Source organism: Prionailurus bengalensis, chromosome B1, assembly GCF_016509475.1.
Source record: "Prionailurus bengalensis isolate Pbe53 chromosome B1, Fcat_Pben_1.1_paternal_pri, whole genome shotgun sequence".
Taxonomy (NCBI): domain Eukaryota; kingdom Metazoa; phylum Chordata; class Mammalia; order Carnivora; family Felidae; genus Prionailurus; species Prionailurus bengalensis.
In genome coordinates this window covers 160,931,186-160,943,244 of record NC_057344.1, presented here as the reverse complement: position 1 = coordinate 160,943,244, position 12,059 = coordinate 160,931,186, and the positions used below count along the sequence as shown (strand labels likewise).

Genomic DNA, 12,059 nt, shown 5'->3' with positions numbered 1-12,059 from the left:
AGCCTGCTTTGGATTCCGTGTCTCCCTCTCTCTCTCTCTCTCTGCTCCTCCCCTCCTTGCACTCTCTCTCCCTCTCTCTCTTAAAAATAAATAAACAAACAAAAAAAAATTTTTTTAAAAATTGAGGTGAAATTCACATAACAAAATTAACCATTTTAAGGTAAACAATTCAATGGCATTTAATACATTCACAATGTTGAGCGCTTGTTTTATGAGCTACTTTCCATTAAAACACTGAAGATGTACTAAACAGTAAATTTTGTCAAATAAACTAAATCAAATGCATTTTACAAACCCAAAGCATGTTACAATATTTAAATATATGACCTGTTTCCGTAAGTCAGTCAAGCAAACTATCACACAGAAATGGACCCTAATTGGACAAATGGAAAGGCTGATCCAGCGTATGACTTTTATATGCAAATTATTTGTTCAAATTTCCTTCCCCCACCAACATACTAGTTATCATCTGGTTATTGTTATCTTTATTATCAACATTTTTTAATGTTCAAATATACCTTGTGTGTTTTGAATGTTGGTACTGAATTCCCATCACTGGTCACAATACCAGCACTCTCCTGACCCCTGTGAATACAAAAAGGCATCAACTGTTAAATTTAAATTTACCTCATTGATAAGCTTCTTTATGAAGCATACTTTTCTCAAGAGCATTCAGGGACTGACAATACATTACATGCTACCAGTACCAGTGCCCCTTCTACTCACGATGATGGTGACCAGATAGATGATATTGTCTGAGTTGTAACTAATATGTCAGGCACTGTCCTAAAATTTATAGGAACGACCTAATTTATTAGGCTCTCACAACAATCCTATGAACTAAATACTATGATTATCATGATTATCATTCCCATTTTACAAATAAGGACACTAAAGAAATGGAAGTTAAGTAACTTGCCCGATGTTGCATGGAAAGTGGCAGCACAGCCAGGATGAGAACACAATCTGACTCCAGAATTTGAGCTTCTAACCCCTGTACTACGTGACCTCTAAATTGAGTATGTAGATATAAATGGATATCTCCAAATAAATTGTTAGGTAAAATGCTTAGTTGTGGGTACTAGAATCATGAACAAAATTCTTTTTTTTTTTTTTTGAGGTTTTTGCTTTGTTTTTCTGCACTTACCACTTTTCTTCCCCAACAAATATCTGTCACTTTAGTTATTACAAAAAAATAAATGCTCCTTCTAAAAATGCTAAGCTAATCAGGAACTTTATATTTCATCTCTGCGTTAATATTTCTAGGTGATGAAATAAAGAAAAAAGCCAAAAGCTGGGCCGGAGGTAGTTATAACACACCTTAAGACTAAGAGGATCTGTACCACTACGGAGTAATAAAATAAAGATTCCAAATGCTCCACAATTTTAATAGCTCTATAAATACTAGATGTGTTTTAACAAATTTTTGTTCCAAAGAATGTATAACAGGGTAGAAATAAAAGGTAAATTTCTATCATATATGTATATGTACATTAATAACTAATTATAAGTCAATTAATACATTGACTTATTTGGCTAAAATAATGGCTAAAATAATATTTTTCAAAATTATATATTATAGTTGTTTAGGCATTTTTTTAAAGTTTATTTATTTTGAGAGAGAGAGAGAGAGAGAGAGAAAGTGAGCAGGTGAGCTAGTAGAGGAGGGACAGAGAGAGAGGGAGAGAATCCCAAGCAGGCCTCCATGTTGTCAGCACAGAGCCCGACTTGGGGTTAGATCAGATCATGAGCCAAAATCAAGAGTTGGACGCTCAGTGGACTGAGCAGCCCAGGCATCCCTGTTTAGCATTTTAATAAGAAAAAAAGTACAACATTAAGTGTACCTGCAAAGTAAAAATCTAAATATTTAAAATTAAAATTTTACTAAATTATCAATGCATTAAATACTACCAATACGTTAAATATATATGCATAACTCTATACACCCTATAAGACTGGATCACTTATGACTTGGGATTTCTTTACTCAAATGATGTGGTCTTCAAGGTTAACCTATGCTAGAAGACTAAATGATTCATGGCAGAGGGGAAAAAAAAATAACATTTGCCATAAATCTTGGGGCAGAAAGAACCTCTGCCAACCACTTCTAAAATTATTTTTTAAAAATCAACAACCATTTAGTAAACCAGAGTATTATGTAAGAAAAGAAATAAACAAAAAAATGGTTTTCCTTCCCTTTTGTCTCCAGGGTAATTTCCCCTTAAGTCTGAAATGAAAAACGTTAGGCATCATTTAGGTCCAGGCTTCTTTAATCACAAAGCCTGCGTATTTGGCAGTTTCTCAAGTTACTCCCCTCAGGCAGCTTGAACCAGTTAAACTAGATCTTTTCAGCTCTTTGGAGCTTATTGACAACCAGCCGTCTGGTTTCCTAGGAAACAAAACCTTGGCTAGAAATAGTGAATCATTTCCAGGTCACTTTCAACATGGAGAGTGGAGCAGGAAAGCACTGGACTGAAGAAGAGGTTAAAGCTTTGCTAAGTGTCTGGGCAGAAAAAAATATACGAAAACAACTTTATGGAACACTGAGAAATAAAGGAATATTTATTTACATTGCTAAAAGGCTGCAAGCACTAGGAGTATACAGAGATTGGAAACAGTGCCGGGCAAAGTACAAAAATCTCAAATATGAATACAGAACAGTTAAATATGCCCATAACTCTGGAGACAGCTCTAAAACTATGAAGTTCTTCCATGATTTGGATGCGATCCTGCAGTATGAACCTGCCACCCAATTAACAGAGGAAGATGCAAATGGCAGGTGCCTGGCAACGCTGAGCCAAAGTACAGCTCCAGAGACCACCGAAGGTAAAAAAGAAAAAGTAGCATTCTTTTGTTGTTTTTACCTAACAAACGATAACAGTATAGGATTTCTGAGTTCATATGATAAACATAGCCTGGAATATTATGGTTGAGAAAAACAACTGACTTGTTACAGTATTTTGCACTAGGTAAAAAATTTAGAAAGATTAAATACCTCCACTTTTTAAATCCGTAAAATACTGAAAAAAAAAAACACATTAAAATGACATTAACTGCTAATGCCAACTGCTCCTTAAGCATGCCTGATGTTTTGTGAAAAATGGATTGGGCGTTGAAAACATTTTAGGTTTTAATTTTTTAAGGGTGGCAAAAGAAAAAAAAAATCAAATATATTACTCCACTGTTGTTTCCCCACAGCTCCAAACAAGACAGAACTTTCTGCTCTATATTAACGTTCCCATTTTTCTAAATTTATCAATAACAGCACTAAAATACTAGGAAATAATAACTTCTTTCATTACTTGTTTAGAAGAACAGCTCCCTTTAACAAAAAAATGAAACAAAAATAGACTTGATAGATTATATGATTTATGATTAAATGATTTAGATATTAAAACAAGGTTCTTGACTTGCTGTGTTGTTAAGCCCAACACTATTTACATAGAATTTGCTCACTGTCTGTGGAAGCTGAATATATCACCAGGGAAAGAGGGGAAATCAATGGCAGTAATGAGATTTCTCCCATAGCGAAAGTCTTACAGATGCTATTTTTAAGGGCAGAGTTGTTCAATTCAAAATTTCTAATACCTACTGTCTGTGTATATCATGTGCAAAGCACTGAGCTACATGCTTTGTAACTGCAGAAAGAAGGGCATCATAAATAAATTTAACACCCAAAAGAAAATGGTAAGTGGTAGAATAAAGATAGCAAATGAGAAAGGATGGTACAATGACAGAAATTGAAGTTAGGTTAATTTGGGTTATCTGAACTTTGTGTGTGTAAAGCTCAATAATAAATCATTTGGTAAAAAATGCACTTCACTTAACATACTCCCTTTACATTGCTGATACTATACCAAATTCTGAGAAAGCTCTGCAGCCACTGTCAAGTTAAAGAGCAATAACACTGGGGGCAGCTGGGTTGCCAGTAGGTTAAGGCATCTGACTCTTAATTTTGGCTAAGGTCATGATCTCACTTTCCTGAGTTCGAGCCCTGTGCTGTAAAAGCCCAGCCTGCTTGTGATTCTCCCCCTCTTTCTGTCCCTCCCCTGCTCGCACTCTGTCTCTCTCAAAATAAATAAATTAAAAAAAAAGAGCAATAACATTATTTTATCCAATTAATCACCCTGCACTCTTTGGCATTTAAATGCTTTAAATATTGGTTAATGGTAAGTAAATGACTCAACTTCTGAAAGGCCTTGATTTTAACCAGAGGTTGGTGTAATGAAGATGTGGGTGCTAAATCTCCACTATTTTTGCCCCTCTCTTCTCTGAGCCACCCCCCAACCCTGTCGCGCGCGCGCGTGCGTGCGTGCGTGTGGGTGTGTGTGTGTGTTTAATCTCCACTTAACAGGATCTCCTTCTAACCCATTCAGGTACCCCCATGGCTCCAAATTCCCCATTTTCACTCGTAAGCAGATGGCCCATAATTACTTCTGAACGTTGTATGTTTCAGGTATCTCAAACCCTCCAATTCTAAAACCATACTTTCTCTCTTCCCTCATTCAGAACTGATCCTCCTACAAACTGCCTCCACCTTACTATCACTGTATTTCCAATCATTTAAATAAACTTAAACATTAAACATTTGAAATATCCTTGACCTTTCATCAGTCACTAAGTCCTTAAAAAAACTACTGACATGTTTCATAAATTTTCCCCTGTTCTATTCTCATTATCACCATGTAGAACTTCATCTATCACATGGAATATTAACTGGTCTCCTTACTTTTCAGCCCCTTCCTAACACATCATCTACAATGTCTCTGGTTGTTGTTCTTTAAACTTTTTGAATTATAAAATTACAAGCACATTAGCATTTTGTTTACTTTAAAAATTATCTTTAAATTATACCCAGAATTAATTATAATTCAGGACTAAATGTTACTTAATGGTTCCATAATATTTGAGTGCATATACAGTTTGTCTTTGCCCCCTAAGAGAAATGATGCTATAATCAATACCTAACATTATCACTTTAGAATAGACTATCAGAAGTTCAATTACCGGTCAGGAGGGCTATGATTACTTTGAAACAGTGCTTAAAAAAAAAAAAAAATGCTTTCCAAAAGAACTGTACTTTGGGGCGCCTGGGTGGCTCAGTCGGCTAAGCGTCCGACTTCGGCTCAGGTCATGATCTCGCGGTCCGTGAGTTCGAGCCCCGCGTCGGGCTCTGTGCTGATTTCTCAGAGCCTGGAGCCTGCTTCAGATTGTGTCTCCCTCTCTCTCTGCCCCTCCCCCGTTCATGCTCTGTCTCTCTCTGTCTCAAAAATAAATAAACGTTAAAAAAAAAAAGTAAAAAAAAAAGTACTTTACTTAACTAACTATAATGGTGTATGTGATTGATAACTTTTAATTTGCATTTTCTTAATTACTAATGCTATGGAACAATTTTCTATATGTTTATTCACTTTTACAAATTATGTCAGCTGAGGTCTTAGAAACTGCGTGATCTCTTTTGCCTTAAAATTCTGGCTGCTTTTTATTTGAGCTATAGAATTCAAAAGTTTTCAATGTAATCAGTGATGAAAAAGGTTTTGATTAAAGTTCTTAATGCAATCAAATAGTCTTTTTTAAGGCTTAGAAAGCCCTCCTTTACTTTTGGTCTGATTCATTTATAATGTCTTCTGGTTACTCTATGGGGAACCAGCACAATTTTTATTGGTATATGGTAAATTGAAGAAGGGAAGAAAAAGAATGTGCCTTTTCCACTGTTGGGATCAACCTCATGCAAGTGGTAAGAACAGAGGATCTAGTTCCTGTTAGGCAGCAGGTAGCCTAACTGAGCCTTGGCAAAGGACTCAAATACAAACTCTTAAGAGGCTTCATGTTCTGGAAGTTATAATCATCCTCAACTTCAGAATACCTTTGGCCTACTATTACTGCTGAATCACATTCTTTCAGTGACCAAATTTCCACTCTATTTCTCTCCTCTTAACTTGATACAAATGCATCAGGAGTGATGACTTAAGAGTCTCAGTTTACAATCTCCAGGGTATGGGGTCCCTACGTACAATTTTGGAATTATGCTAGGAATGATCAACCTAAGAAAAAAAAAATAGCCCAAAGAAGTTGGGAAGAGAAGCTTTTCTTTATCACGCCTACCAATATTTTCAGCTCCACGCTGTTTTCAACAAACATAAAACTAGGTCCTAAATCAGATAACAGACTAGCAAACTAGGGGCACCTGGGTCGTTCAGTTGGTGACTCGATTTAGGCTTGGGCCATGATCTTGGAGTCATGGGATAGAACCCAACACTCCATACTGAGTGGGGAGCCTGCTTGAGATTCTCTCTCTCCATCTCCCCCTCTGCCACTCTCCCCAGCTTGCTCTCTCTCTCTGAAAAAACAAAAAACATTAAAAAGTAGCCTGTGCCTCATTTTATGAAAACACCCAACTCATGAAACCAGGAAGATTAAGGCAACATTTTCATTTTTCAAGGTTGGCATGGTTCTTTGATATGACACATTCTTTGCTCTACTTAAGCAGAGCTTAGATTAATTTCTGGAAAGTTTAGTGTGTACCAACCAGCTAATTATAAAAGATACATATAAATTTTAGCTATCTGACCAAATATGCCAAATAAACAAGATTTTCAGATTATCTCATTACAGGACCTCTGTTTTACATTGCTAGTATCATTTATCAAGTCCCTATTATGTTAAAGTACCTAAAATACAAAATTAAAGAACATCTTTATTTTAAAAATGTAATTTAATTTGAAAATGAAGCACAATCATCTCTAGAAACTTATAAAATTAGCAAACAAAACTAGTGGAAGTTCAAAATAAACCATGTCAGTGGAATGGAAGAAATTAAATCTGGGGGCATCTGGGTGGCTCAGTCGGTTAAGCGTCTGACTCTGGCTCAGGTCATGATCTCACTATTCCTGAGTTTGAGCTTCACGTTAGGCTCTGTGCTAACAGCTCAGAGCCTGGAGCCTGCTTCGGATTCTGTGTCTCCCTCATCTCTCTGTCCTTCCCCGCTCGTACTCTGTCTCTCAAAAAATGAATAAATGTTAAAAAAAAATGATAAAAAAATTAAAATTTCCTTTATATAGATAAGTACAGTATTTAAACCATATTATACAGTATTTAAATCATATAAAATCTATCACAAATCTATAATCTTTCATCAATATGATCAAATTCAGCTCAAGCTACTAGCATTATCAGTCATTTAATTCAATATTTATCTTCCCTAGAACTTACTCTAAAAGGATTTCCATTCTTTTTCCAGGTAAAATGTCAGTTACATTAGAAGATAAGGAAGACCTCTCAGGAAATCCTTTACTTTTGGTTTCTCACATCAAACCAATGGAACTAGGTGGGTCAAAAAACAATGAAACTGATCAGATTCCAAATTGGAAAGTAAGATTGGTTTCTGAGAAAATGGATGATTTTTCCCGATAGAAACACTTAGGATTACTTCAAGTTTCCCTCTTTTTTTTATAATCTATACTAAAAAAATCATTTTTAAAAATAAATGATTTCTTTAACAAAACGTAAATTGCCTAGAAATACTAGCTTTCAAATTCACAACCTTCATCCTTTAAATATAGTAAGAAATATAGGTCAAAATTAAACATAGTAGATGCTTAATATTTAATGAACATGTCACTTTAGCACTCCTGAGGTCTAAGACAAACAATTTTACATGTGAAAGTAAATAATATCAAATCAATAATGAGGTCAAGGATGATTTTATTCACCAAATTAAAGTCAATATAAATCCCCACTTTGCTTCTAAATTTGTATTGAAGGTTGTTAATCTAAGTAAGGAAAAATAGTGAAAAGCATTTCAAAACAAAGACATTAAATGTACCACAAAATAAAAACACCTCCATATACCTCAGGTAAATGCTAAAAAGTGGTTTTTAATGACTTACATTATAGATGCTGAGGTCTGAACTACCTTCTTATTAAACACAACAAACATGAAATCTGACAAAAACACAAGATAATGTGGTTGTTAAAGTAGCCAACATAACCTCAGTAAGTTGCAAAACTGTACTAGAGATCTAACATGAAGGTACCATGCTAGGATTTCTAACTAAGCAGGGACATTCTGTCTAGGGCATTATGAAATTTCTGGCACATTTCCTTGCATTAAAAGAATACTTCACTTAAAATGACACTTGTTTTTTAACCAATGGGACATTTTATTTTCATGAGGAGTAAGAAGCACCAATGGTTGTAATATGCCTCTTCCAACCCTTCATTCATGAATAGTCTTGGTTCCCAACCCTGACTGCACACTAGAATCACAATCTGGGGATGAGGGGTGGGGTTAGCAGTGAAGTAGTGATTTATAAAAGCTCCCCAGGAGATACTGATATGTAGCCAATGGAAATCATTAGATTAAAAGGAAGAGGAGATAATTGCTCCCACCTATCTTATCACCAAAAAATAATAAAAATAATAAACTGTTCTCAACAAGCCATTTTCTAATTGCATTGCTTTCTACAAGTCAATATTACAAAATTATGTATTCAATGCTCACTATATAGTTAAATACACACCACAGACCAAAGGAGTGGGATGGACGGGTAAGGAATGATAGAGAAAAAAACATGATCAAAATGTGACTAATTAAAAACAACTGTATTAAAGCCAGTCACTAACATGACAACAGATTCAGGTTCTGTACTTCATTTATCCATTAGTTTCAGAGGAAAGCTAAGCTATGATTTGTATTCCATCTCCCATGGAGAAAATGTCTTTCTTTATTAAGGATGCATCTAATTATTTATCTTATGTAACTATATATATATATATATATATATATATATATATATATATACACACACACATATATCTTTCCCTCCCCACCTGATACAGGTAACTCTACATCAATTATGGAACCCCCTATTAATCCAACTTTTATTCCAACTGTAGCAAATGAAGGAGGAAAACACTGGACTGTGCCAGAAATTAGGGCTCTAATAGGCATCTGGTCTGATATAAGAATACAACAACAACTAGAGGGAACAGTGAGAAATAAAAGGATATTTGAACAAATTGCTGCGAAGCTTCAGAAATTTGGAATAGAGAGAGATTGGAAACAGTGCAGAACAAAGTACAAAAACTTAAAACATGAATATAAGAGTGTAAGAATGGCTCAAGACCAAGGAATAACTAAGAGTATGAAATTTTTTACTGAGCTGGATGCCATTTTGGGACACAATAAAACAGAAAAATCACAAGAACAGGAATTCCAAGATGGAGAACAAGCCACAGGATGTGCCAATGTAAAAAGAGAAGAGGATCGGACAGGTAGGAAGACAAAAGTAATCTTAACATCAGGCTACATCATATAAAATGTCAGTATCATGATAACATGTATATAATCTAAGTTAAATAGGTTTCACTAAATGTTATTCAATAAGCTAATTGTTGAATTTATCATGAAACAGATTGAATGTATAATCAATCTCCTCCAGGACACAGAGAATAGTACAGTTATAAAAAAAGGATGAAATAAAATTGGATTTCCACAAGTTTAAAAATAGACCAATTTTAATAAAGTAAAAATGCAACTCTAGATGGCAGAAATTAAAGCAACTTTTCATATCAACTATGGTAAAATTGTGAGTGAACAGAAAAAGGACATTAAAGAACTTAGAAAAATACAAAACCCATGAGAATGTCTTTGAAGTGTGGTTCTCCTGGGACATATCATAAAGTTCTTTAAAATGAGTTTAATCCAAAGGATTAAGATACAATACACACAAAGATATGATAGCATGAAATAAATTGGATGAGTTCTAGACCAGGAGTCAGGAAATCCAAGTTCTAGCTCAGTCTTTGTGGAATCCTAAACCAAGTATCTCCTCTACACTTGACAAAATGTTCTTAAAGACCTCTACTAACCATAAAGTTTCTAGATCTTAATATCTGCCTTAAACAATGGAGTCTTAATTCCTAGAGTGTGAGTGTGTGTCTAGGGGAAAGAGAGGCAATGAGAGTTAGGACTGAGAAATGGTGGTGAGAAGTACTAAAATCTTTTGTTGGGGAGAAAAAAGAAACCGGTCTGCTAGAGAACTATATACATCTATCCCATGAAAAATAAAATGACTAGTGATAAAGTAGCCCAACAGCAGCAGCATGATTCTGTTGATACAGTAATTGCAGACAATGATGATTCCATCAGTTATGAGTCTGTAAGTCTAGCTACAGATTTACAACACCAGATATCTACAGGGACCTACGACTGAAAGATATTTAAGAGTGGGAAATCTAAATTAGAGAAAAGGAAACAACTACAGTATTTAGCACCAGGCTCACTGTAAAAGGGAAAATAACATATTAGAGTTTAAAACACAATCCTGAAAATGAATAAAGCCAAATCACCATATATCCCACTATGTTCACACAGTCATTGCTGGAGAAGCAGCTGAAGATGATTTAGTCAGTAATATGTCAGAAGACCTAAGAGAGAGAGAAGTAAAACAAAGTCCTGGCACAGGTAAAACAACATTTTTTTTGGTTTTGCGTGTGAAAAAATACATAAGATGTTTTTATATGATGTTGCTATGGACTGAAATATGTCACTCCTAAAGTCGTATCAACAAATGCAAGAGCAGGGGCGCCTGGGTGGCGCAGTTGGTTAAGCGACCGACTTCAGCCAGGTCACGATCTCGCGGTCCGTGAGTTCGAGCCCCACGTCAGGCTCTGGGCTGATGGCTCAGAGCCTGGAGCCTGTTTCCGATTCTATGTCTCCCTCTCTCTCTGCCCCTCCCCCGTTCATGCTCTGTCTGTCTCTGTCCCAAAAATAAATAAACGTTGAAAAAAAAAATTAAAAAAACAAAAAACAAATGCAAGAGCATTTGGAGACGGGACCTTTAGGAGTTAACTAGGTTTAGATGAGGTCACAAGGATGGGGCCTTTATGATGGGTTTTATAATTATATTTTATATATAATAGTATAATAAGATGCTACAATAACTAAAATACTGTAAGACGCTTTAAGAACATATACGAAGTTATAACATTATATGAAGAATAATACTCATATTTACAAAATGCAGAAATGGAAGGTGAAAACAATTAATGACCCATAACGTTCCCTATGGCTGTTATTCTCAAAGTGTAGCAGCATCAGCACTGTCTGAGAACTTATGCATGCTTAAGTTTAAGAAATACTGCCCTGTGAAGAATACTAAGGGGGTAGAGCAAAGTAAGTGCTTCCTATTTGACTGTTTGCCTTTTACACAAACCAAAATGAGGGATGAGGGGATCACCAGGCCCTCAAACAAAAGCCTAGCCATCACAGACCTTGCACATAGTTCAAAGATTCATACAACCTTGGAAAATGTAAAGATCATATTGATTAACAAACCAGGTAATCAAATTCCCCACACCCTTGGCAAACTTCTTTGTCTGATTTATCAGAGATGGTAGATTAAAAGCTCAGTGGGAGAAACGAAAGCTGCTAGAACAGTGGAAGGTGGAAATAGGGAGAAATTAAGGAGACTAACACGATAGGAACATGCAGCTGACTAGGGGTACGATAACAAAGGTAAACAAAACTGTGCTCCTAAGGTTTCTCAGGGCATCACAGCAATGACTCTTGTCATTAAAAGGAAAAAGAAAAACAAAAAAAAAGTTAAAATCCGATTGTGTTTAGTGAGATAGAAAGATTTCCATGGAAAAAGTTAAGAACCTTGGCATTCAGAAGATTTTAGCTTGCTGGTCCTCTGGACTCACTTAAGTCCAATACCTCAAGATAATTTTTTATATGTGAAAGGAAAACATTCAGCCAGATAAAAACTGAGAGGGTTTTTAAAAACTGTCTGGTATGCTTATATGTTAATTTGGAATATGTTTAGAAAATGTGAAACAGGAAATATTTACGGTCATTCTAGAAATTAACTTATTTTAAACTTTCCCATGAAAATAAAAGCAAAGGTATAAACCCATAAGAATCCCAGCAGCTAAATGCATAGGGAAAAAATTTAAACAGGTAAGAATTTTAGGCACAACTGCAATGCACAACTATTGAGGCACAAATTGCCACTGTACTATTTAGAAGATTTTGTACTGAGGTATAAAGATAC

General features: G+C 35.3%; 2 protein-coding genes across 3 annotated transcripts in view; one reads left to right on the top strand and one right to left on the bottom strand.

The window, feature by feature from the left end:
• Positions 1-12,059, bottom strand: part of PPAT (phosphoribosyl pyrophosphate amidotransferase) — a 36,334-nt gene that overhangs the window by 11,971 nt on the left and 12,304 nt on the right. The window contains exon 2 of the mRNA XM_043604401.1: positions 519-585. Within this exon, the coding sequence (XP_043460336.1) occupies positions 519-585 (67 nt within the window). The remainder of the gene's footprint in view (positions 1-518; positions 586-12,059) is intronic.
• Positions 2,430-12,059, top strand: part of PAICS (phosphoribosylaminoimidazole carboxylase and phosphoribosylaminoimidazolesuccinocarboxamide synthase) — a 47,202-nt gene continuing 37,572 nt past the window's right edge. Inside the window, exons 1-4 of one of the 2 annotated variants that reach the window (XM_043604359.1) lie at positions 2,430-2,826; positions 7,241-7,327; positions 8,842-9,276; positions 10,379-10,468. In XM_043604359.1, the coding sequence (XP_043460294.1) occupies positions 2,445-2,826; positions 7,241-7,327; positions 8,842-9,276; positions 10,379-10,468 (994 nt within the window). In that variant the 5' untranslated portion in view covers positions 2,430-2,444. The remainder of the gene's footprint in view (positions 2,827-7,240; positions 7,328-8,841; positions 9,277-10,378; positions 10,469-12,059) is intronic. The other variant, XM_043604366.1, reaches the window with a different exon arrangement.